The sequence below is a fragment of the Gambusia affinis genome, linkage group LG03, assembly GCF_019740435.1.
Source record: "Gambusia affinis linkage group LG03, SWU_Gaff_1.0, whole genome shotgun sequence".
In the NCBI taxonomy this organism is placed as follows: Eukaryota; Metazoa; Chordata; class Actinopteri; order Cyprinodontiformes; family Poeciliidae; genus Gambusia; species Gambusia affinis.
Window position 1 is genome coordinate 30453454 of NC_057870.1, and position 27757 is coordinate 30481210.

General features: G+C 37.1%; 2 protein-coding genes across 8 annotated transcripts in view; one reads left to right on the forward strand and one right to left on the reverse strand.

Moving 5' to 3' along the window:
• LOC122828486 (phospholipid-transporting ATPase ID-like) overlaps positions 1-14545 on the reverse strand; it is a 46103-nt gene extending 31558 nt beyond the window's left edge. Inside the window, exons 1-3 of one of the 3 annotated variants that reach the window (XM_044112092.1) lie at positions 14392-14533; positions 4191-4382; positions 1972-2055 (exon numbers count right to left, since the gene is read on the reverse strand). In XM_044112092.1, the coding sequence (XP_043968027.1) occupies positions 1972-2014 (43 nt within the window). In that variant the 5' untranslated portion in view covers positions 2015-2055; positions 4191-4382; positions 14392-14533. Of the gene's footprint in view, positions 1-1971; positions 2056-2147; positions 3372-4190; positions 4383-14391 lie in introns of those variants that run through there. The other 2 variants (XM_044112091.1, XM_044112090.1) reach the window with 2 other exon arrangements.
• A 4673-nt stretch (positions 14546-19218) lies between these two features.
• Positions 19219-27757, forward strand: part of LOC122828487 (metal transporter CNNM4) — a 37900-nt gene continuing 29361 nt past the window's right edge. For all 5 annotated transcript variants that reach the window (XM_044112097.1, XM_044112098.1, XM_044112093.1 and 2 more), the window contains exon 1: positions 19219-20647. In XM_044112097.1, the coding sequence (XP_043968032.1) occupies positions 19264-20647 (1384 nt within the window). In that variant the 5' untranslated portion in view covers positions 19219-19263. The remainder of the gene's footprint in view (positions 20648-27757) is intronic.

Sequence of the window (27757 nt, forward strand, 5' to 3'; positions counted from 1 at the left end):
CGATGCCTGGGACTAACGTTAGTCGAAAATATCATGTTTATTTAGTGGCAACAAGATGGAGCGGCAGAGCAAAAAAGCTGTCCGGGGCGCAAAACAAAAAAGGAAAAGGGATAAGGATAAAGATGTTGGCGGGTTAAAAAAGCCGCTGTACTGTTATAGAAGGCTTATGATGAGTAGACTGCCGTAGGTGGGACAGCTGTAAACTGTAGGAGAAGCAGCCGTGATGAAGAAGTGTAGGGTCACCAGATTTGGGTTTCTGAAAAGGAGGACACTTTTTTTGTTGGCGGGAGGGTAGAATCGGCGGACACACATGCGCCAACGGGGGGTGGAAATGGGGGAAACGGGGTGTGTGGGGGGTAGAACTAGTGAAGAATCGGTAGCACATGTGTGTACATGTGCTACCGATTTCTTTTTCCATACAAAGAAACCTGGAATGGAGTAGTGGAGCAGTGGCAATGTAATCACAATGCACTGTAAGCTATGTAATGTGTTTTGAGGCAGTTGACCAAAATCCTGGGCGATTTTAAATTCCCCGGACATTTTTTAGGTCTGAAAAGTAGGACATGTCCGGGAAAAAGAGGACGTCTGGTCACCCTAAAGAAGTGTTATGTTGATATGTAATTGTGGTGTTGCTTCTATTGTTGTTAGGACTGCGAACCCAGACGTGTCTCACACCCCATTGGGATCCTGACCATCATTCCTGAGGACAGGCAGGCCTCCACTGACTCACTGCACCTCCAGTCTTCAAGTACTGCCATCATTTTGGAAGGAAGTCTTGTCATGAATGATCTTGGGAATCTTCCACATGCCATGTGCTTGCTCTTTGGACTTATTTATTCTCTGAATTTGGAGTACCCTCAACAACTGAAGTACACCTTTGACTTCATCCAAAGGGTGCTTCTGTCACTTGGACATAAATCCCTAAAACCAAAAATACAATCACTCAAAAATCTTCTGATGCAATGAGTGAATGTGATGTGACATTATGGATCAACGTTGATACCTTTACCCTTATTGGAAAAGTGATTTTTATTTCTTGTTTGATTCTTTTTTGTTGGAGAGAGCATCATTGCACTTGCAGACTACTAAATGGTTTTATGTTAATGAGGAGAAACATTACTTCACTTCACTACTTCATTATTTACTTTATCAATGTTATGATAAATGTTGGGCTCTAGTATTGAGAATTGAGTTTTTGTTTCACACCAGTCAACAAAGACATTTAAGCAGGGATTCTCAAAGTTTTAAAGACTGAGGGCCATTTGAAGGATTCAATATTAGATTGAAGGCTACCCTAGAAAAAAAGTCGTGTCATTTTTTTTCCCTAAAAAAAGTCTATGGAAAACTTTGTTTCCAGGTTAGTGTGTATGTAACCACACTTGAGAACCTTGTATTTAAGGTAAACTTGTTTAATTATTAAACATTTTTTTCCATTCAAACTGTTGTCTGTTGGCTCTTCGTTCCAATAACTTAACACTTTTGGTTCATCTTACTTGAACATATCAAGGCAATCGGTTTCCTGATATTTTGCAAGTAATGTGAACTCTTAAACGTGTAAGCATAACTTATTTTTATGAGTACTGCTTAATTGACATAACTGACATTTTATAGTCAACTTTACTAATGATTTTGAGTTAACGGCACTCAAGTTTACTGCCATTGCATGAGTTGTCTGAATGAATATTTTACAGTTAACCCAATTAATGATTTTGAGTTAACGGCACTCAGGTTTACTGCCTTTATCTGAGTGGTCTAAACATAGTTATTTTTAGCAATAACACCTTAAAATGAATTAGCTACTTTACTTGAAGATTTTGAGGCAATCGGTTTCCTAACTTTTTTTAAGTAAAGTGAACTTATTACTTTTTACAGTGTAGAATAATAATGAGACGACAGTGCACAGCAAATGAACTCCATGTCAAAGACAAAAAGCTAAATGATATAAATATCTGTAGAAAGTGTTGCATTTACCTCCCTCAGTCTTTGGGAAACAATCCAACCCAAAGAACGACATCGTCTCTTCCTCTTCCTCTGTTATCTCTCCATCATAACAATCTGAGGAGGAAACAGACATCCAATTAAATTTCATTACTTACATTCATTTAAATGACAGGAATTAGTCTTAATTCTGTTTAAATGCGTGTAACCTTTATTATAAATATGTTTCTGCAGCTTTAAATCGACGTTTGCTGTGATGTTGACGCTCCTGTTTGCCAGCTGCTCCGTCTTTACAACCTTTTCCATAATCTGCTTCATGAGGAAATCGTTTCCAACAGGGAACCTTTAAATTTTCCAATCTGCAGCTTCATTTCTGACCTAAACAACCGTTAAAGGTCCAGACGATGAAATGTCAAAGGGAGTAAATGCAGCACAATCCCAGTTTATGCTGGTTCAATCAAGAAGCAATAAATCAATAAATCAATAGATGACATGATAAATTAAAAAGAGTTCAATAATTTCCATTTGCATGATTTAAAGTTTTTTATTTATTGTTTTTCTCTTTTGATAAATGTCTTCAGTCGGGTGTTTTGGTCTCAATTAGACTCTTTTTGAAGAAGAATTTATATTACAGAGACTTTCTAATTCAGTTTATTTGCTGTTTCTGTTTTGTTTATTTAATTTGGATATTAAATATTCATTATAATTTAAAGTTTAAGAAATATATCTGTGTCTTGTGCAGTTTTGATAAAAACATGTTTGTTGATGTAAACACCCACTTTTCTATTTTCTTTTAATTTCACTTATTTTGTATTTATACTAGTATATACAGAATATTTATTTTTTATTATTTATTTTGGCTTTATTATTTTTGTTTTATTTGATTTTTTATTTTAGTTTATTTTTTTAGTCTCTTATTTTTTTTTTTAGGCATTTTTCATTCATTTTGAAGTTGACATTATTGCATCCAACATTTGCAAACACCTTTATTCTGTATGAAAAAAATAAAATAAAAAAGTTAATCCAAAACACATTTATTGTTTCGGAGTAAGAAGAGGCTTCAAAATATTCTTACACATGTAGAAGTAAAACTTCAAGAAGAAATGTTCTTTCACAAAGTTACTGAAGTAAATAAAATGTAACCCACTGCCAGCTCTGCCACTGCGATAATGACTTGTTAATAAACTCATAATGTTGTTAAAAGTGAACAACTTTAACTTGTTTCCTCAGATAAACTGTTTCTAACCAAATAAACCAGAGAAACGAGGAAAAACAGAAACTATAAAACTCTGAATAAAAGAGACAAACGAGTCCAGAAGTGAGGAAACAAACTTTCAGGTCTTTAGTAAATTCACGTTTCCTTTCCAGGATGATGTCAGAAAGTGAGTTATAAATATCGGCCGTGTTAGTTTGCAGAAGAATGCGGGTTTTTAAAGCAGGCTGGAAACGAGACGCTGGGCAGCAGTCAGTTTGGGAAAGGCGGCTTTTTAAAAATGTCACAGAGCAGCTGGGGAAAAAATTACTGGAAAAGTCCAGAAACGTCAGCAAGGATTTCTGCTGGCATGAAAACATGAATTGATTAAAACGTTTTAGAATCACAACCTGATTTAAAAGAATGAAGACGATGCTGGACTGCAGGAAACCAGATTATTGAGTCAGGAACTCAAACTAGAGCATAATTTAGTTTGTCATAATATGACATTAATCTCAAACAAAAAAATAAACATTCAAAGTGTTGCAATGGCCTAGTCAAAGCCCGGAACAAAACTTTCCATTGATGTTTGTGTTTCAGAAGCTGGTTTTCACTTGGAAACAGTTTTTCTGATGAATAATGATGATGTCACAAAGTTTCTTACAACTTCATTAAATTACATCATCTACAATCTGACTGAGAGGAAAATATAAAAATACACATCTGGACCGCGTGTGGTCCAGATCTTTCTTTTACAGGAACGCCCAAATTAAAGCCGACAGAACAGCAAAGAAAATGGTGATTAATACGCATCAAGATGCAGTTTTTCTGTGATTCAAGCCCAGAAATGAGTGTTTCTGTGAGCATCATCATCTCATATGTCTAATCTAAGATGTAGTCGTAATTATTCTGCATTACGCCTCTTAATCTGGAAAATTAACTAACCTTTAATTTCAAAAATAACCTATTTTATTTTATGAGCACTTTCTGAGTCAATAACTCCTTTTTTGTTATTTTCGGCACACATAGGTGCGTAACAGTATCGCCGATTCAGAATCACCTGTGACTGGCTTCACAGGTCAGAGGTCACGCTCATGAATGGCGGCGTTGTCCCATCGCTGGTCTCGTTTCTACACGGCACACAGGGCTCCTTTATCGAAACCGACTGGAAAACAGTTTTCTTCGAAGCGTGTGAGCACTGAAGAGTCATTAGCTGCCAAGATGTTGAAGGAAAGGGCTTCTTCCTGATGAACTGAGCAAAAACAACAGACACCACAGGTTTCTGTCGTTCTATGTGGCACTTTTCTTCCTGGAGGTTATCAGATTTCCTTTGACTTGCTTCTGAGAAGCTAAAATCAATGAGGCCTATTGTTCTGATTTGCAGACTGATGCTCTTCCTCCTGAGTCAGTCTGAAAGTGATGGTGGTTCAGTTTGAGGTAAACACAGCAGATTCTGAAATGTCTTTCAGTTTCAAACAAACTCGTCTGGGACTAACGATGCATTCACACCGGCTCGGTTTAGTCCGCTTTAATCCGGTCCGGTTTGGGGGGCGTGGATGGGTAACCGAACTCTGACACAAACACCAGCCTCTGTTCGGTTGAAGTGAACTCTGGTTCAGTTTTAATGCATATATGAACGTCAAGTGGACCAGGGACTGCTCCAAAAGCAGGAAGTAGACTACAGCGCACGGCATTTTGGGTAAATACAGCCAAGCAAACGACTGAGTCTATTGCTAGAAGGAAAAATGACTCACGGCCTTTTACCAAAGATAAAAGATAAATCCTACAGTAGCTAAAATCTGATGCTACTCCAATTTTGTTTACATTTTATAAAACTTAGAGTTTTTTTGTCCTGAGCAAAAAAACTCACAAATTATCCTGCAGCTCCGTTTATCCTGCTTTAATCCAACTCCAGCCCGTTTGTTTTGTTTTCAGAGTCCAGTTTACTTGGAGCGGTGTGAATGTGTAATCAAATTCTGATGTGGACCAAAGAAGTGAACTGTGATCTGTCAATAATTTTAGGTCTTAGTTTGGTTCAGATGAGCTCAAATGAAATGATTTGAAACCTTACACCAACCGGACAACCAGGAAATGGACTTCAGCAAAAGGCATTCTGGGTAAACACAGCCAAAACAAACATGTGAGGCTAGCGCTAGCAGGAGAGATGGCTCGTGTTTTTCGTTGTTGTTTTTTTTTTTTACCAAAAGCAGGAGAAAATTCCTATAACTGCTAAAATCTGGACATCTTGGACATCCTGATTTCAATTTTTGGCAGGACTTTCCTGAACAAAAACTTCAGGGCACCAAAAATAAAAATAACCTCCAAATAAAAATATTTCTGCTCTGATTTGAATATTAATCAAAATGCACCAACAAATTTGAAAAGTTTTATTTGTTTGTTCTGATTGTCTATAATTTCATTGTTTTTTGGTTTTGCACTCTGCACTGAAGTTTGTTTGAGTAATTTAAGAAATTCTGCTTCCTTCTCTTCATCCAAACCTGGTCATAAATGCATTTAACCTCCTGATCAAAGTGAAGTTAAACAGAAGTTGTTATTTTCCAACAGATAAGAGCCTGAGGACAGCTGCAGCGTTTCCAGCATGTTCCCTCTGTGGTTCTTCCTCACAGCAAACACAAATCTGTTTTTTAGAAACGTGCAACAAGCCGAGAAGCAAGAAGTGAGTAACTGGTGTTGATGGGTTGGAAATGGTTCCAGTAAACAGAGGACCACTGGGTTTCCATCTTCTACTGGAAAACCAGTTTATTTTTATTTATTTTACTTTTACTGTGGTTCTGATTTAACTTCAAATGTTGATTTCAAACATTTGGCTTTATATAAGAAATTAGAGTTTGTGCAGTTTTTCTACATTTAATTATTTGCTTCTCCAGGATGTAAGAACTGCAACAAATAAAGTTGTTTTGTTTCAGGGGAACAACTAAACGTGAAATTACCTGTAAAATAAATAAAACGTTCAACAGGTTCTCTGATCCACGTCAAACTGAAAAGCAAAGGATTACAAAAGCACACTTAACTTTAACTTAACTTTAATGTTATTTTTAATAAAAGACAATCTGAACATGCATTGAAGATCCTGCTGTTTGGTGATGCATTTAGAGTCCAAAATAAAAGTAGGAGTTTTTAAATTTATGCTGTATTTTGCTCTTTTTAATTTTTGACTGATCATTTTACTTATTGTTTGTCTTTCTGTGGTCAATTTGAATCTTTTTACAGATTTTCCTGTCACATTAGAAATATTTCTTCTGTTTATGTTTGCCATGTTTAGAGTTGAACTCCTGCCAGAACATTTAACAATAACTTTAAACGTGAACCTTCCCGTTTGAGTGAAGATTCACTCGGTAGGAGATTTAAATATTTCAAACGTGGATGATTTCATTCATATCTGGAACAAATCTTGCTTTGGAAATGTGAAACGTGTTCAGCCTCTTGCTTGGATTTTCTGCTGCGTCTCTGTCAACAAGCACTTCATTTATCAGAGTTTTTTCCAAAAATAGCAGCAGCCACGCTGAAACTCTCTGAGCCGTTTGGTTTGTAGGAAGGATCAGAAACGACACGATTATTTAAATAGTTGATCAGCAGGACGATGAACTCCAACAGCAACCTTTAGACTTCTGGTATTTGGTTTTTATACTGCTGCTTTGGACCGCCTTTAATGAAGCTGTTTGGGAGGACTACTCCAGTTTTTCAGGATATTATTTCCATTTCATTCTCAATGTTTTGAAATCTAATTTTAACTGTATCCTCCATGTTTCAGCTTTATCTTTGAGGCTAATGCTGCTGTCTGGACTCAAACTCTAAATGACTAAAAATTCAGCAGAATAACAGAAAAAGTGAAACTTGAATTACCAAACTCTTTCTTCCTTCATTTTTTCTGTTTTGTTTGAACGGTTGAATTGATATCCTAACACAGTAGCATAAAAGCATGATTCAACCTGGAGGTTCGGCTTTCGCATGCTTCTCCACATAAACCTGTTACAGTAAGAGGACAATAGCAGGAAGAAGTGATGAAAGGGAGAACTTCCTTTGAACGATAGTTTGGCAAGAAAAGGGGGAAGTTGTTTTAAAAAAAGGAGCCAATTCTGATGAATTCCCAACTAAATAAATCATCCAACCACTTTCAAGCTTCCAAGTAAAACATTTCCTTCTCCAGCTTTAATCGCAGCATTTCTCATAACTTTAGTTAAACTTTGAGCAAAGAAAGGTGAAGTTTTAATCATAAACCGTAAAAATAAAGGTAAACATCTGATCAGATATGAACTAATTACAAATTTGTCAAATTTTTCTCTTCCAGTCTAAATCGTCCTTCATCTTACACAGTTGTTTTTATGTTTCTGTTTTTTATCAGTGAATTTATCCATAATAATAATAATAATAATAAATCATGTTGGTTCAGTACTAAAGACTGAAGGTGATGTTTTAGAAAACCAGAAAAGAATCTGTGGAACTTGTTTCTGTAATTTTTTGGGTTCTGTTTCAGGTTCAGATTCAGCAGAAAAGTGTTTGAATTGACTGGTCCTGATTGAGCCAATGTGCTGTTAAAGTTCCTGCTTTGTTTCAACCATCAGACAAAATGTTTTTATTATCTTCTGTTTGTTATCACAGCAGCTGTTCAGAGGGAACATCAGGTACACAGAAACACACAGGAGAAGTTCCTCCTCTGAACCTGATAGTTTCACACTTTTCCGACCAGTCGACTGAAATCTCAACTACTGTTAAGTTTATACACATTCCTGCATTTGTTTAACGTACTTTTACATGTTTTAGTATTTTAATTATTAGTGTTTTATTGTTTTTCACCATAATCATTGGTGATCCAACAGAAACACTGTCTGTTGTTTTCTACTAGTTGTGCTGATAGTGTGGCTAATTTTTAGCTAACTATGAAGATGCTAAGCGCACTTAGCTTCCCCTAAATTAATTCGACCAGATAAATTCTAATTTATTTGGCTGTTTTGTAAACTTTCAGTTGGAATGTTTCTCATATTCATGCTCTTATTTTGAAGTAGGTGAAGGCTGTTTGAGCAGCACTTCTGTCTAATCAACCAAGATAAGAACAAAAGAAAATACAGTTAGTACAGAACAAGATATAAACATGAAACAAGACTTAAGGGCATGATTAAATATGTAACTTACAATGTCAAAATTAAATTGGTGCTCAAGGCTCTCAGTCTTTTAGGGGCAGATAATGCTTTAGCATCAGCTACCACTAAATAGCATGTCAGCATAGCGCTTTAGCGTTAGCTGCTCCTAAATACCATGTTGATGTAGCGCTTTAGTGTTACATCATACAAATATGTAACATAATAAAAAGCACTGAATGTATACCATATAAGTGAGTCGTAGTTTTTTTAGCTGAGCTGAAACGAGATGATTTCTGGGAAGTTTTATTCCTACATAAAAGCCAGAAGACAAAGCGTTAGCTTCCTTCACATCTGTGTGACTTTCTGTTTTGCATAAAACTTGCAGCAGCAGAGAAAGTGCAGAAATGAGTGAAAAGTTCAAAGTGCAGAACATTTTGGATTTCACCTACAGCTGCGGTTCAACCACAGAAAGTTTTACAACTCAACCAGAAACTCTGATGTTTAGTTGGAAAGAAAACCACCACAGATGGTGAATCAGAGAAAATTCAGTTTTCAATGCATGTTTTCTTACACCTCACCCACACAGTCACAGAAGACATTTTGCATCTGCATCGAATGAAAAGGTCAGGACACATTAAATCCTAAATGTGATAATAGGAAGGATGCTGGGAATTTTGTTTCTGACAGAAACAAGTTCAGTTATGATGGAGAATCTCATGAATCCGTCACTAATGAGACTCAGCAGACTTATTGTTCCTTCTACTCTATTAATTATGTTCTGTCTTTGTGAAGTGGTTTGTTCTACAATGGAAAGCTATTTTCCCTGATTAATTGGAACTTATTTTAAATTTGCAGACCATGCTACAGAGTCCATAACCTCCTGTTAACGGCCAGCTAAGACCCCCAACGTTTTGCCTGTTTTGTTTTGCAGTTTTTATTCTGCGTGGAACAGGTAAAAACTAAACACACAAACAAGTGAAACTAGTGGATAGTTGATAACGATCCAGGTAGGATCTTTGTTTGCTTAAATTTAATTATTCAGTTGATGAAAATCCAGGTATGACTTTTGTTTTCAGGGTTAGACTTATTGATCCAGATATAGGTCATTCACTTTTACCAATATTTACTCCGTCCATCATCTGTACCTGGCTTGAGTTCTAAACCTGAAGCGTTTTATAACTTCACTTACTTTAGAAATGCTGTATATGTAAAATATGACTTAACAGAAATTTGATTTTGTAATTTAACATCTTGAAATTGGGCCTCTGTCTCTTTAAGAAGCTCCTGCTCTTTTTGAAACTTCAGGAAGTCATCACAACATGGCTCCTCTATTAACCCTTTCACAACATTATAACCAGCTTTGTGTGTGAAGTTTTTTTTATATTTTTCTCCTTGTCTATAAAATGGTTAAAATGACCAAATAAATAAATAAAATCATCCATGGTCTTCCATAGCTTATTACTATTTTGTCTACTTAATTTTTATTGCACATGTTATTTCTTATGCAATTCTTTCACAAATTGCAAAAGTTTGTACTTTATTTATGCAGACTTCCATTTTTTCATCTGGATCTTATTTTGTTCTATTTTTTTATTATTTTATCCTTTTTCATAGTTTGTGCATTTAGTTTCTGATGATGATTTTGTTGTTGATGATAATCTGAATCTGAATTGGTTCTCGTTATCTCCGTGTTTGAGGCTTCAGCCAATCAGCACTAAGGAAAATAAATGCTGCTCATTGATTGGTTGCTTTCCAAACACCAATTACTAGCATGTCAAGTATCATTATTTGTTCCCAGGATGTATATTCTTTCAAATATTTTAGAAAAAAATCCACAAATACACAATCTTTCCCGATACAGTAGAATCATTTTTTCATGTTTTGTCTTTGCTTTCATTTAATAAATAATGAAAGTGGGAATAAGTTCTGTTTTTGTGCACCTGAAGTTCAATTTAACCAGAGTAGGAGAATAGAAATAAGTTTTCCTTATATCCTCATACATCAAACTGTATTTCTTTTTCACCAAGACTTGGAATAAATGTCGTTCTTGTAATATTTTGATATTTAAAGGTAAAGAGGTGAACGACATAAGGAAGGAAACAGAACTGAACTGAGGCATGACGATTGTTTATGAGGTTCTCAGATTTCTGTTTCTTGAACCTGTCAATCGTTACGGGAAGATTTGAGCCCAAACTGATTCAAACTCTCCGGACCGAGGCTGAACAAACTCTGTGAATCACATCGGGCTGTTTGTGAAGGTTTTTCAAGGTCTCTGCGTGTTACTGATTAATGTCAGTCCTCCTTCGACTGGGAGTAAATAAGTAAACACAGAATTAAAATGTCCTGGAAATTGACTCCAACCAGCAACTTGTTATTTTTTTAGAAAACTCTCCATAAAACGGGGCTGATTTGTGACTCTGATGCCCAGAAATGCTCACACAGATTTAGGTTTTAATTTGTTAGTAAAACTAAAGAGTAAAGCAGTGACCTGAACAGGAGCCTGACAGAAATTAGCAGAGCAGGCGTTGGAAAACGAGGTGCTGTTATGACAGAATGAAGGCTTTGAGACCGAGCGCTGAACAAAAAGACCCAAAACAATCAACCTCTGAATTATTCACCTGACCTCTCAGGTCACAAAAGCCACTCCTCTTCTCATCTTACCCCATAAAAAGCTAACAGTTTGATTGACCTCCTAGAACTTATAATACCACTTTCTTTGTTCATGTCAAACAATCAGATCCTTAAAAGTAGATTTGGGTGAAAATATGGAAATTTAGATTTTCAAACATTTCTTTTCTCCTCAGGTAAGCTGGAATCTTTTTAAGAGGCTGGCATGGCAGGAAAGCTGGACTTACTCACTTATTATTCAGGTACTATTAATTTGACCACTTGGGGGCGCTCATACAGAGTGTGTTGTGTTTTCACACCTATTCCTTTAAATTTGGTTTGCCTGGGAACCAAAATTGCAAATTTATGAGATTTTCGCTTTTTTTCTTTGCATTTTTCATTGCACTGTGTCAAACCAACCAAACCTTTTGAAAAGGCTGTTCCCCTCCTCACCTGAGGGGGCGCTGCACCAAGAACCACTAAAGGAAATGACATGAAAACCTCTGAAGAAGACACTGAGGGCAACTTCCTTCTTCACAAAATGTAAACTGGAGTGGCGTCAGATTCTGGCGGTTGTTTGTCTTCTGTAAAAGGCTGCGAGACTTTTCTCCCGCTAGCGCTAGACGCTCGCGTTTATTTTGGTTGTATTTACCCAGAATGCCCTGAGGTGTAGTCTGCTTCCTAGTATTTCACTTGGTGTTCACATAGGCATTCAAACCACATGAGAGTTCACTTCAGCTGAACCGAGACCTTTGCTTTTAGAAAAACCAGAGTTCAGTTTGAGTTCCTTTCACCGCCCAGATGAACCGGTTTAATGCACAAACTAGAGTTGGAATAAAGCAGATTAAACAGGACGGGTCTGAATGGTTGTCAGTTTCATTCCTTCATTTTACCCAATAGAAGAGATTCGGCTAAGCTAAGCTTTATTTTAAAATGTCTAATTTTATCATGTTTAGTTGCTTTTTATTTGACTTTATTATTTCGATAACCAAGCATTAATTCTTCACATTTGGATCCACCTAACATTTGATTGGAGATAACAGAAATTGGGAACTTCTTGCCAACTGACGGCTACCACAACGCTAAAAAAAGACTCACAGCAAACAACAATGAACTGACTCTGAAACGGGACGGGTTTAGTCTGTGGCAGGAAACTGGAGGAGTTTTTTACTGTGAAGAAAATATTTCACCACCAACCACAAAATCTGATTATCTATTTGGCTTTTTAGGATGTTCTCTTTGAATCACAGGAAATAACATCAGTTGGTTGCCAGTAAAACAACAAATGAAAAGAAACCTCAAATTATTTCCAGAAATTATATTATAATCTTTTCATTGTCTTTTTTAACAGTTTGAAGATAATTTCTAATTTCTTTGTGTATCAAATGAAGCTGAAATGTTGCAACTGAACTGGTTTATCTGTTGTACTAAAGAACATTTTTTAAATGTTGTAAGAAGATAAAGAGAAACATGGAGTGCCTCAAGGTTATGTATTTGAACCTTTTTTGTTAAATGATAAACATTAACATTGATAATTGTGTCTAATTGAAACCATGTTGCTGTTTTGTTTGATTGTTTGAAATATCTCCTTCCTTAAAATAAGACTGTACCTCAATCAAGCACAGCTTAGCGTCAAAAAGGTTTTAAAATATTCAGTCACTCTGCTGTTACAGTGTTCAATGGGTTCCCAAACTTTCCAGGCTGTAAAATAACAGTTAGTAACCCCCTAAAATTACATTAAATTATTTCCCTGCATTTATTTAAAATAAATTTAGAGTCAAATAAATATACATATTTTAAAAGTATTTATTTTATAAAACTTAATAAAAATGTATACTACTGCATGCTATTTAATGATACATTTAATTCTACATTTACTCATTTCAAGACGTATTTATTTTATTTTATTTTATTTTATTTTGTCCATTTTGGCTACAAACATTACATTATATTATATTACATTACATATGGTCCTGGACGATTTTGTGACGTCTCATGATCCTCCTGAGGCCCCGACCCACATTTTGGGAACCCCTGGCCTGTTTAATGAAAGCTACTTTGCTGTGCACTTCCACTCAGCTGGCAGAAAGAACTAGAAATATGTAAAATATATATAAGTAAATAGTTAAAGTAGCAAAAAAATACAGTCATGATGTGGAAACTAATGATCACTCGTCATTCTTCTGAGAGTAAATACATCGTTAGAAAGTAGCTAACTGCAGCTAACTGCAGGGTTCTTTACTGAACAGAAAGGATAAACAGCTAATATGCAGCCGACCCATTAGCATCAACTGCATGATGCCAACATGTCAACTGGACCAAAAAGACACTCAGAAATGTTTTGAATCTCTGCTGAGGAAGTTCTGAAGGCAAAAAGGGAGTTCCTAATAAAGTGGCCGGTGCATTGTGGTATTTCCATTTAAAGTTGTAAGAATCTCATTCCAGCTAAAGATATGAGCTTCTTCTGTAATTATACTAATGCATAGTTATAGTAAAAGACAGGAGAGCACTGATTGCAGTTTTCTGGCTAAAAGTTTATAAACATAATAGGGCTGCAACTAATATGATTAATCGATTAATCTGAGAAAAAAAGAGCATTTTCTGCAGATTTTTCTCTTAAGCCTTTCTTTATACCAGTGGTTCCCAAAGTGTGGGGCCATTGCCATTGCAGGGGGGAGGATGGGGGGCGTATAGATGAATGAAAAGAAACAACAAAAAACACAAAAGTTACACAAAAGTGTTTCACTGTAAATATGGTTTATAGTTTGTTTGTTGCAACCTGAAGTGTGAAATAAACTTCAGTAGAGTTTGAACACAAAATATGTGTGTAGGTTTATGTCTGGTTTAAAGATGTGTGTGTCCAGTTGATTTTTTTTTTTTTTTGGGGGGGGGAGGGTATAGTAAGGGAACCACTGTGTTATACAATATTATACATTAAAATATACAAACAAACAAACAATAAATACATTTCTTTATGAATTTGTTGATGATTTTGGATTATTGATCAGGGGCCATTTTTAATATTAAAATAAGTTCTGATCGCCTCCTGATAACAGAAGCAGATACAGTATCTGCTCCAGGGTTACCGGATGTGAATGAACTTTTGAAAGCCTCTTGATGATGTAAAGATGACACATCAGTGACATCACAGTCAGCTTAAAAACCATCACACCGAGGTAGAAAAATCTGCTTTTCTACATCATTTAGCAATATTCCCAAAACTTTACGACAGCAACCACACAACAGTCTCAGGAGGAATGTTTCCCGTCTCAAAATTCAGCTCAGTAAGAAGTGAGCAGATGTTCTACAGTCGAGTGTAGTTTCGAATTACTAGAAGTTAAAGAAAACAGAGCGAAGCAAAGTTTCTGAACCCAAAAGACCCAAACTTCTCCTTTCCATTCCACCGGTAACTTTCTCGGTCTACTTTAGAAGACAGCTACTTTCTTTCTACATATTTTTACTCTAAAAAAAATCCATCTCACAGCACCGAACCTCACCTCAACCTCTGAACGGTTCAACACAGGAGAAAACAAAAGGTGAGCGGCTGGTTCTTACCGTAAAGCTGCGCGTCTCCCCGCGGGTTTGTGTGAATAAACAGAAATTAAAGAAAGAACAAAAACCCCAGACGTGGTCTAAAATGTTCCCACTCGCCCCGGCTTCATTCTCCTCCCTCTGTTCCTCCTCCCTCCCGGAGCCTCCACTCCCTACGATGTTTGGCTTTAGATTTACGCAGAGCTTCAGGAGGAAACCTAACTGCGAGGTCACGTGACGCAGAGATTTGATGAAGATGTTTGGAGTTGTACGGACCTCTAGTAGGCGAACATGAAACATGACAACCTAACTGGGTATTAATTGTACTTTTGAGCCATGATAAGTGAATCATTGACCAACTTATTAGGTCTGTATCGATGAATTTGGTGATGGCACTTATAAAAATGTCCTGTTTGTTACTGGTTGACTTTTACGACTTTGTATTTATGTGTTTTTAAGGACACCGAACTGCATTCGGTACGATGCAAATGAATCTGAACATAAACGTATTAGGGTCATTGTAGCTAGAAAAAAAAGGAGTAAATTCAGAAATTTTGAAATTAATCTCAGGCATTTTCTAGAAAAAAGAAACTTGGCGATTTCTGAGTTTAAAAAGTCAAACTCAGAAGTTTGTTACTCTGTCACTTTGGTGTTTTTCTCGAATCATTTGTAAGATAGTTAGAGCGTTTCTCAAAACTATTGGATTACCTGAAAAACCCAGTTTCTTTTTCAAAATCCATCTCATGTTAATGCCGTTTTTATGAAAATGTTTTACTCTTGTTTTATCGAGTCACTTTTAACATTTTCTTCAATTTATAAAATAAGCAGACTCAACAGGGTTCTTAGGATGTGTAGCAAAAACAGGGATGAGTCTGGTATTGCTCCCCCTGCTGGACAGAACCAGAACTGTACGGAAGTCTAGCGCTGTCCTTGCTGACCCAAAGTATGGAGCTGAATTAGTCTCAAAAAGATCTACAAAGCACACAACAAGATTTGTAAGTATACAACATAATTCACAAATGTGTACAATAATATAATAAAGTCCATAAAAACGTGTAAACAGTTTCTCGAATCGACACATTTCAAACTGCACAAGTAATAAAATAACAGTAGTAAAACACTTCCAATCACCAGCTGCTTTACTTTAGAGACTTTCATACCACAAGCGATTCACAAATGAGATGATGTGTTCAAGGCTGGTAAAAAACTGGGATACCTGAAAAATAGAATAGTAACGCTGCATTCAAGGCAAAATAAATAAATAAGCTTAAGTGTCTTAGAATTAACAGATTTACTGGAATTACAATAATTTTGACTTGGTCCAGTTGCCCAAAGCCTCTGTATTGAAGACCAGAGCTCAGATGTCCCAGCAAGGAAATTATACTGAAATGTTATGGAGGCTGAGAGAATTTAACTTGTGTAATGCAGGTTTATCTACATAACAAAATCAATTGAAAATACAGGAAACAGGAGAATTATACATCATCTCTAGGATGAGGTACAAAGGCATTTTCAACTTGAACAAATGACAACATAATTAGAGGTTTCAACAAATGGTTTTGAGAAGTTCTGTTCTGTTCTGAGAGATGAACCAAAGTGAAGGAGAGAAACTAACATGTTCTCTCAAGTCTCCTCGTGATTTTTGTGATTCTAAACGACCCAAAACAAGAAAAGTTTGATCTGATTTAACTTCACAGTGAGAAAAATTGCACTTGTGCTTTTATTAGGTGTTTGTAAATATATAGTTTCAATGTGCTACTTTGTTTTGTTGGAAAGGTTCAAGAGGCCTAAATACTTTTGTAAAGTGTATCATCTGCTGCTTTACTTGTGAATGTCTCAGCAGGAATGTATTGGCGTCCTGATAGATTTATCTTTTAGCTTTAATATTCCACAGAAATCTGCAGTTTAGTGGGAAGTTTTGGTTTCTCCAGGATTTCTGCTCATTGGGCAACACAAGCAGAACAGAGTGAACGTTTACGTTTATCTACCAGGTTTTCAGATGCAACTCGCTGTGAGCCAAACACATTCCTCCTGCAGCTGGGACTCTTCAGATGTTTATGCAGACAAAAAGTGAAATATTTTTGGTTTTAGTGCGTTTTATAGGTGAGAACTGGACTTTTCCATGTCTTTGCACAACAAATAAATGTTTGACACTTAATTTCCCGCTTAAACATCCAAACAAAGAGCAAAGGGGAACACCAGACCTCTAGTACATGGTTTGACCACAAGGTGGTGCTATAATTGCACCAAAGACAATTATTGGAACTGATTGACCTGATTATAGCTTTATTGTTATATAATGTTGTTGTTAATGAGTCGGTAATCAGAAACAAAAACTAAAAATAGAACTGTCTTTAAAACTTACCGATTAACCACCCTTACTATTTTTTAAAGATATTATCCAAATACATCAACCTACTGTTAAACATTCATTTATGAACGCTTTAATCAGTTCATAAATGAAAACTAAAACAACATGGTTTAAGAACAGAGGTTCAAAATTATTAAGTATTTAACAGAGCTGTGACATTAATGGTCTGAAACTTGTCTGCTGACACAAGTAAACTTTTTTTGTTTGTTTGTTTCATTTTGAATGAATTTACTTGAATCTAAGTGAAACCAAAATAAATCAGCTGACGTCTTCTTCAAATTATACAGAGAAGCTTAAAACATTTGCCCAGCAGTGCAGAGTGTTATGCATGTATGTTTCAGTGAAGTTTCCATTTTGTGCCCTGACCAAATGACCAAAACAACTGAAGAAACAAATGATGAAGAGGCAAAATGACTAGCATCCATCAAAGCTGAATTTTGTACCCAGAAAAGTTGAATACATAACAATCAAAGATACTGAAATACAAAATGATGAAATCTTGTAACGATCATCTTCACTGCCATTTCAACTTTTTTCACATGGACAATGGAGTGGTGGCACTTTTTGTACCAATTTGTAGCTAGCCTGAGTCATTTTCTACATAACTAATGATTTATAGATGCTTCTATTTTTTATTCATAGTCTAAATAAATTTGTTTTTGTGACTCTAATAAATAATAATTATCAACAGGAGGTCATTAAAAGTGATTTTTATTTGATATTTGTTTGATTGAATTGGATTTTGTTGGAGTCAGTTGAGTCAGTTGACCTCAAACAAAGGGAAAATCCAAAATATAATCATTTACATTACAGATTCACAATATTGGTGGCAAAAGTGCTTGATAAAATCAACATATTAAACCATAAAAAGTGGCTTAAAAACAAGATAAATAAAACAAAATGGAGTAGATAGGGAGATAAGACCAGAAGTGCCACAGTATTTCTAGGCATTGAAGGTTTGCCTGAATAAAATAGTCTGATGGAAGTTAAGATTTCAGTATGTCCAGTCAGAGGCTCCTTCAGATTCGCTGTAATACAGACTGCTACAGGAGATCCTTCCTGGCCACACACATCAGCATCGGCAACAACTGTTTTAAGAACCTTGGATAATAGCTCTAACAGCATTTAATTTTTCTTTGGGTTTAATGAAAAAAAAATTGTAATTAAAGTGAAAACATCTGAAATGCTTTGGTTTAAGTAGCTTAGTGCAAAATTGAAGAAGCAAGCAGCCAAATGTTTGCATAAATTGATGAAGAGGTGAATTAATAAAACAGCTCAGGCGAAACTACCTTAAGAACAAAAACAATCAGAGTTTGAAAAAGTCCAACATGAGTTTACGGCAGGCCGTTTTAACATAAAATCGGGTTTGCCTGAATATCTATGATTTCATTCCAGATGTCTTTATATGAGTGTTGACACAATTTGACTACATTTACATTTGAGATGTCCTATTAAGACATCTCAAATGATGTCAGTCATGGTTTGAAGAGTCACATTAAAATTAGATTAGAATTCATTAGAATTAAAATGTAATGTATCTCAATCTTAACTGTGGCTAGTCAAAATTACATTAGTCAGAATATTAATTCAAGACATCTGAAACAGAAAAGCTGTTTATATTAAAACATTTTCATGATGTCTAATCTTTTCAGATATTATCTTAGGAAGACTTTTAACAAGACAAAATTCTTTGTTTTTCCAACTCCTTATTGAATTTCAAGATGGCTGAAATTTTACTTGTCAAATTTCCTGTCTGAAAATACATTTAAGATATGTGGAATTCTTGTGTAATTTAAGCTCTCTTTAGTTGGAATTTTGACAAGTCAGAACAAAAAGTGAGATATCTTAAATTATTTTTTCACCACTCATAATTTAATTGTTGATATCTGAAATACGGTCGCTTGCAAAAGTAATCATACCATTTGAATTTTTTTTCATATCTTGTCACATTTCAATCACAAATATAAATATATTTGATTGGAATTTAACGTGAAAGACCAACACAAAGTGGTGTACAATTGTGAAGTAGAAAGAAAATTATACGATTCAAAACATATTTTATACACTTCACAATTGTGCACCGCTTTGTGTTGGTCTTTCACATTAAATTACAATTAAATATATTTATGTTTGTAGCTGTAATGTGACAAAATATGAAAAAGTTCAAGGGATAACTGCAAGCCACTGTACATGTTGCTAAAAACATCAGTAGTTCATTGTAGATCTTGATATGAAGCCTCCATTGAACTTATTGGTAAATCTGACGTCATTTATAATAAATGTCGTCAGATTCTAATTAGAAATATCTCAATGAACTAATATGTCTAAATAAACCCATTTCTTATAACTGGGGTGTCAGTAAGCCGATTTTATGGTAAAATAGCTTACCATAGAGAGCTCGAGGAAAGTTTTCGAGTGACGTATCGTTCGTTGATTGGCCGTGAGTGATTATGCTAACTAGTAGGCTGGCCCCAGGAAAGGAGTAGTTGACGTCAGGTCGGACGTTGGCATAGAGTGAAACAAACATGGCGACAGACTCGAGTGGACTGGGCTTTCCTCTGACTTTATTCGTGTTTTTGTTCGTGTTGGCGGGAAGGGAGGCCGAAGCAGCGACTCGGGAGTCCAAGGGCGGCACTCAGATACTTGGGATGCGGCTGGAGAAGTGCGACTTGCCGGCCGGGATCACCAATGAGGGGATGATTCAGGTGACCGAGGGCAGCCTGAACGTCTTCAGGTTCTACGGTACCCACTTGTTACCCAACAGCTCGGAGCTCATCAGGTTCGCCGAACTTGATGAAGACGAGTACCGGTCTCCTAACAGGACTTGTCCCGAACACTCGAATGGTATGTTAGTGAAAGGGCGCATGGAGGTAAACTACCGTAACAACGCCGGGGTTGTCAACATCACTGTAAATAAGCTTCGAAAAAACGAAGATAAGAAAGTGTTCGGATTGTGCATCCTCGACCCCCAGGAGAACAAATGGTTACTTCAGGAGGAGAAGGAGTTAAGAGTACTGGTGGTGGAGGAGGAGAGCACGTCCCTGCTGCCCCTTTGGCTGGAGGTGATCCTCATCTGCTGCCTGTTGGTGCTGTCTGGGATGTTCAGCGGACTCAACCTGGGGCTGATGGCGCTGGACCCCATGGAGCTCCGCATCGTGCAAAGCTGCGGCACGGACAAGGAGAAGAAGTGGGCCCGGAAGATCGAGCCCATCCGCAGGAAGGGCAACTACCTGCTGTGCTCGCTGCTGCTCGGGAACGTCCTGGTGAACACTACCCTCACTATCCTCCTGGACGACCTCACCAAGTCCGGACTTGGAGCTGTGGTCGCATCCACCGTCGGCATCGTGATCTTTGGAGAGATCGTGCCCCAGGCGCTGTGCTCCAGACACGGCCTGGCAGTGGGGGCCAACACCATCCTGCTCACCAAGCTCTTCATGCTGCTCACCTTCCCCTTGTCTTGGCCCATCAGCAAGATCCTGGACTGCGTTTTGGGCCAGGAGATCGGAACTGTATATAACCGGGAGAAGCTGGTGGGAATGCTGAAAGTAACCGAACCCTACAACGACCTGGTGAAAGAGGAGCTCAACATGATCCAAGGCGCGCTGGAGCTCCGGACCAAAACGGTGGAGGACATCATGACGCCTCTGGGCCACTGCTTCATGATCAGCAGCGACGCGGTGCTGGACTTCAACACCATGTCGGAGATCATGGAGAGCGGATACACGCGAATACCCGTCTACGAGCACGAGCAGTCCAACATCGTGGACATCCTCTTCGTCAAAGACCTGGCCTTCGTGGACCCGGACGACTGCACCACCCTGAAGACCATCACCAAGTTCTACAACCACTCGGTCCACTTCGTCTTCCATGACACCAAGCTGGACGCCATGTTGGAGGAGTTTAAGAAAGGTTTGTGGGAATCTTATGTTGTTGTTTCGAAGAGTTTCCCCACATTAAGATGGAGAACAAGAAACTAACTGATGCAATTAACAACAATTATATCTAGTGCTCAGTATTGTAGTTATCGATTATTCTGGCGATTAATCAGATTGATCTGCAGTTTTTTCACTCATCCGCTCTTTATACAATATTAGAAATGCATAAAAAACCATTTTCAATAATAACATTAAATTTTATGGAGTTAAATGCAATAACAGCTTTTCTTTTGTGGACGCTTGATAATTTGTAGCAAAGGATGCATCTGCAGCTAAAAAATACTCATAGCTCATCTTTTGTTATGCAGTTATTAATTATTTAATCCAAAACATAATCACCAGCTCAGCCCTACACTGAACTGATGTTCAGTCAAGCAGAAATGCTGAGCTTTTCCCATGTGAGAAATATTTTTTAGCTGCTACAAATAATCCGATGTTCACTAAAGGAATACTATGTTTTTACATTTTGGACAATAACATTTTTTAGATTTTTCAAAAAAGGAATTGAATTATTTGTTTATTTGCATCTTTTATTATATTTCTAATATTAAAAGGAGAAATCTGCAGAATGTGGTCATTTTTAAAATCTGATTAATTGATTTAAAATTAATCGAATTGAAAGAATCATCAAGAGATTAATTGATAACTAAAATAATCACTATGTAGCAATTTTTTCTCCTTAAATTGTTTGTTATTGTCATTAGGAAAAATAATCTTTATTAGTCAAAATCTAAATCACAAAGTCAGAAGGCAAAGCTGGTTTTGACAGAAACATGTCAAATCAAATAAAACAGTAAAGATCTGTCAGGAAAACCTGCTGGTCATAATGTTGTGCCTGAACGGGGCTTATTGTTTAGGATTCAGATAATATCTGTTTAAAGTTTAGAACTATTCTGTTTTTATATTACAGCCAGACTTTGTTGTGAGGTTTTAAAGGTGATCTTGATCTCCAGTTCAGCAGAAAGTTTTTTAAAAATGTTCTAAATTGTGAAAATGTAGCCTTTGTGACTAAGGCTAAATTTGTCTAAAGTGATTGTTGGACTAGATTAAAAAATTTCAAGTTAACTTTAGGGTCAGTAATTAATTAATGGAAAACCATACATTGATAAAATAAGCAACATTTTCAATTCAAACACCCTTTTTGAGTAGACATGAGCCCAATAACAACAATATTTATAGATTTTAATCTGTAATTCGGTTTATTCACCCATCAGATTGGTGCAAAGTGTTAGCGTTAGCCGCACTGCTGCTACCTGTTAGCATTGAGATGCTATTTTAGGCTTGAATAGCTTTGCTGATAAACTAACTGCTTTTAGCACAACTTCAATACAACAACAATCTTCTTCAGCGTCCCGTCAGATTGTGTTTAGATGCAGAAATGAGCTTGGATGTAGTTTGTGTGACAGATTTACTGTCAAACTAGAAAATATAAAGGATCAGGGGGAAAATTTAAAAAAGAAAAAATGCCATTAATTGAATTAAAAAAATTTAATGCATCAAAATCTATGTAATTAATTAATTGAAAATAATGCATCAGAATTTCAACCCTGCATTTAGGTGCTCCATTCTTTAAGATCTGGAGCCTTTTTTGCCTGGAGGAGGAATAATAATGTAGCAAAAAACTAATAAAAATATTCCTCAAACATGGTAAAACACTGAACCAAGAAAAACGTAGCAAGACCCTGAAAACCCAAAAAATATTGAAATATAACCCCAAAACTATAACTGGTTTATTGTTTGTGAAAGATAAGTTAGAAGTGCTGACTCAAGACTTTTGAACAGTACTGTTCTTGTCCTCTCTGCATGTAGATCAGACAGAAACTTAATTGGTAATACATTGTGTTCACTGTGGCGGATTTTAGGAATAAGTGATGAACCGAGTCTGTAATGAGTCAACCTCAGGAGACGTTAACCGGTTGGTACGAACACGAAGCCCTGAGTTTGGAGACCGCCTCTGAAACATGGAGGAAATGCTAGTTTGCTGTATTGAGGTGTTTAGTAATTGAACTTGGAGGATTACTAAACAGAAGGTCTGTTTGAAGTATAAATAGTCATTATCCACAAAAAAAAAAAAAAGTTGCTGTTTTCACCAAAAGCTGTGTGAAGACAGATTATCCTGGCAGCAGCTTGACGGGTTTCACAAGTTACACAAATTAACTTTTTGTTTTTTATGCATCTGCAGCAGGATCCTAATTTGGCCTCAGTGTGACATAAAATCCCCCCAGGACACTTTGGTGTCATGTCTGTGTGTTGACACAAAAGCTTGATTTAATTCAAGACGTGGTCATAAAGGAAGCGACTGCATGCATTTACCAAAGCACCTGTGTCTGCTTCTCATGCGCTGTTGTTTCTGTTGGTCTCAGGTCCCTAATTAACAGACATAAATCAGGTTTAGAGCTGTTGTAGCGACGCATGGTGCTGCGTGACATTTGGCAAAAGAAAAGGCTCTGCAGCTCATCTACGAGGGCTCGGCCAGGAAGGTGGGAGGCTTTGGTAACAAGCTGCAGTCTCTCTATATAAACATCAATAAATCTGCCTGCAGAGGATAAGTTGCTGTAATATTAATACACAGTTGCTTTTTGTCAATTCCCAGTGCCTCACTTCTTTCACAAGAAGAATCATGTCTTTATGAAATGATCTTCAATGCGTTTAGCAATATTCTACACGACCATTCGATGTTGGTAAATTTAATTGAAACTTAATTTTGACGTTGATATGTCATAAAATGAGACTTTAATGCAAAATCAGTCAAGAAAAACTTGGATGAGAGCTGACCTTTCAAAAGAGCTCCAACTTCTGAATAGATGTTAAATAAATCCATTGATAAAGTAGTTAAAGTTAGTATGTTTATTGGATTAGTGGGATTAGAGAATACCTTGTTATTAAACTAAAAATGCATGGAGTTGTTAAATATGGTCAACAGGAGAGCAGGTCCTCAGTCAGAACCTGGTGCTGCACAGCAGCATGTTGAGGAGTGGCAACACGGTCATTTATGCTCCATACAACTATTTAAATCTTTGGTTTAACTTCATTTCGATAACCACCCCTAGAATGACCTGTATTTATGATAAATGATCCATATTTATGGAATTTGGATCTTGCTTCAGAATCCTACTTTTAGATCTCCAGATTTGATAAAGGGTTAAATGCAGAAGGTTCATGTTCGTTTTAACTGGGAGGCTGGAGGCTTCATGACGGACTGTTAAAGTGATGCTTCACTGCAGTTCATGTAAGAACAGATCTTATCTGTTTCCTGCAAGTCACCATGCAGCAAACATTTTCTTATCTGCTAACAGATCTCCTGTTAACTGATCAGTTTTAGTTTAGAGCAACAGGAGCTCTTTTATTTTGAAATAATCCCAGCAGAACATCAACCACTAAAAATGAAAATCTCCACCTTGATTTGAACGTCACTGTGAACTTAAAGCCAGAGATGGTGCTGAATGCTGGATGTTATTGTTACCTGTAGCGCTGCGGTCAGTGGATACACAGAGGAACTCACCTCCTGCTCTGACCCGACTCCCCGCTTGCATCCCGAGTTCCTCTCACCTGCCGTTGGCATCGGTTACCACAGTGAAGGCATCCAGCGGCGTCAGTGTGTGCACACACAGCTCTCCTTATGGTCCAGTGCTCCAGTTATGTCACATTTATGGTTTTACCTCGTTAAATGTACAATGCGCAGCTGTGATTTTTCTGTGTTTTGTTTCCCGTTTATCGTTTCGAAAGATGGAGGAGTGAACTCAAGCTAACTTATAAGTTATAAGTATTATTTGTTTAAGCTGATTGACAGCTTAAACGGTAAATGTTTACCGTTATAACATTTGAGGGTTTATGGATATGAGACATGAGGCGTAAATTCAAAAGGTACACAACGACAAGTGAAGCATGAAGGTCCTGGAGGCGCGAGGAACTCTGTCAACAGTCACACGACGAAGCTCCGGTTCTGAGTTATACTGCTGCTACATCAAAACCTCTATTTGATAAAGCAACATTATCTTTCTGTGGGTAAATGAAACGTTATTTGGGTTAAATGAGTACGAGTGGTTTACTATAACGTTTACATCTGTAAGCAGGTTCCCCCAGTGTAATACAAGCCTGGCGAGCCACCAGGCTAAGTGTTTGTTTATTTATTATAGGGTTTTTATGTACATCATTCACAGTGTTACATGTTAAAGAGTCTCTTTGGATAAACGGTTGATAGTTTTAATTAGTTTTTGCTAGTTTTTTTCTATTAGTTATTAGTTTAGTGTTTTATTTGTTATAGTAGTAGTTCCTGTTTTGTCATACTTAAGTTTTTTTAGGTGCAGAATTCAAACATGTTATTGTGATTATGTGCACATCGATTGGGTAACGAATACTTAACTGAAGATCCAATTCTCTAAAAATGTTTTGAATTATTGTTGAACTAATTCTGGCGTTTTTTCTCAACTTTTGTGGAATAGCATAACTGGATGCAGACAGCTGTTGGAAACTGCTTCTGTTTTTTGTTTTTTAAAATTATTTCACAGCAGTTAAATAGATTTATAAACACAAAAATGAAAGATATTATATCTATAATTTCAGTATATTTTAGTTAGCTTTATAAACACACAACTACTGGAATAATATAGTTTTACATGCCAACAACTTCAGCAAATAAAGTGATATGGATAAAAGATAAAAAAGAAACTTTAGGATGAACAACTCAGGTGCAACAAGTTAATATTTATTTTTATAGTTCAGTTTTTAGGTCTGCCATTTTTAAGACTTTGTTGTCGGTGTTTAGGTTTTGTAAATAATTTCTTCCTTTAATATGTAAGCAATATTTTCAATTTCCAGTCGACTTTAAACATTTTCTTTGGTAAGGCGCTGGATGTCCGCCTTGCCAACCCAGCACTGGACTTGGACGTTTTCAGGGGGAAACCCTGTGAAGTAGCTCAGTTTCAGTTTTATTTGTGCTCTATTGATTGGACAGATTGACTTTTGAGTGGATAAGCAGAGTTCGTATGAGACGAAGCACTTTTTACTCAAAGGCTTTGAAGCCGTTGAGGAAATGACTCGGCCTCCGTTTTGTTTGTGGTTGTCAAGGCATTTTATCTGGGTTCAGGAACCCCAGCCAGCAGACTCCTGTTCTGTTCACCCGCCGTGTGTGAGTCATGTGGTTTGATACAAACATATTTCTGGAGTGATCATTTTATTAAAATTAAGAGAACACTGGTGTTAGTTCTCATTGGCACATTCAGCCTGCTGTAGATGTTTAAAGCATCCTGACACCCAGGAGGCTTTGATAGATGCTCAGCTGTCTGAAAGTAAACAAAAAAAAAAAAAAAAAAACAAGGACCAGAGGGAATAACTGTTCAAACATACGACGCAACCAAAGAAAATTATGAACAAAAGTCCAGAAAAGTAACAAAACTTCTCCAGTCTGTCAGAAACAGGTGCAGCTAAATTTATTTAGATAGGACTTGTTAGTGGAGCTTGTAGCCAGTAATTTTTGTTTTTGTATGATTCATTGTATGGGTTTTTTTTTTCTGAATAAATGTATTAAATTACAGGATAGCCTTTTCTAACCAGTTTAAAACCATGTAAACAGCCTTTCAAAGGGCTTCCAGCACCAGGTCCGTTCTCCTCTTTCCCTGGGTTTCGCTCTGGGTCTCCGCCGTCCCTCACAGAATAAAGACACAACATCACCAGGGTTATAATAGTTTTAGGGTCCTCATTACATTTTAGTTTAATTTCATTGTGACTTTTTGTTAAATACGGTTTAGTTTCAGTTTAGTGGTTGTAGTTTTAATTATTTTATACTTTGGTTAATGTTTGTGTTTGGATCATGTTCACATCGATTGGGTAATTAACTCTCAACAGAAGACGCAATTTTTCAAAAGTTTATTCAGCATTCAGAAATCGTTAAAAAACAACCAAATGACCGTAATTTGCTGACAGTTCATGTAAACTACTGTGTGGAACTATAATAGCCTTGAATAAAACCAGAAAAAAGTTGTTAGAATGAGAGAAAGTCTTTGATACAGTTCTGGAGATGTGGCATGAACAGCTTGTCCTTCTTTAAAATAAACTCAGTCGTTTGGACAATCATTCCAAAGTTCTTCTATTCACAATAATTTGATGCAGAGGTGTTAGAAGATTAAATATATTCTATTTCTAAAACCAATGGCAACATTTTTCATTTTAATTTAAGATTTTTTTGTGCTGGGCTTATAAAATTACTACTTCATTCCTGTAATGTTATGACTTTTTTCTTGTTTTATTACTTTTTTCTATACGACTTTATTCCCGTAACACTGTGACTTTGACTCTAGAGAATCTCATAGCGTGCTGAGGGAGCATGCTATGATCCCTCAGCACGCTATGGTCCCTCAGCACACTATGGTCCCTCAGCACGCTATGATCCCTCAGCACGCTATGATCCCTCAGCACGCTATGGTCCCTCAGCACGCTATGATCCCTCAGCACGCTATGGTCCCTCAGCACGCTATGGTCCCTCAGCATGCTATGGTCCCTCAGCACGCTATGGTCCCTCAGCACGCTATGGTCCCTCAGCATGCTATGATCCCTCAGCACGCTATGGTCCCTCAGCACGCTATGATCCCTCAGCACGCTATTGTCCATCAGCACGCTATAGTCCCTCAGCTAGCTATAGTCCATCAGCTCGCTATGGTCCTCAGCATGCTATGGTCCTCAGCACGCTATGGTCCCTCAGCACGCTATGGTCCCTCAGCACGCTATGATCCCTCAGCACGCTATGGTCCCTCAGCACGCTATGGTCCCTCAGCACGCTATGGTCCCTCAGCACGCTATGGTCCCTCAGCACGCTATGGTCCCTCAGCACGCTATGGTCCCTCAGCACGCTATGGTCCCTCAGCACGCTATGGTCCCTCAGCATGCTATGATCCCTCAGCACGCTATAGTCCCTCAGCATGCTATAGTCCAGCTCATCAGCCATGGTCCAGCCTGATGATCTGGACTATGGCTGCATGTAGGAGTTGCAGAGCACCAGTCATGCTGCTGCAGGCAGGTATATTTCTACGGGTCTGACGACATTCAGGGATTCTGAAGAGACAATAAACAGACACACCCTCATTAATTT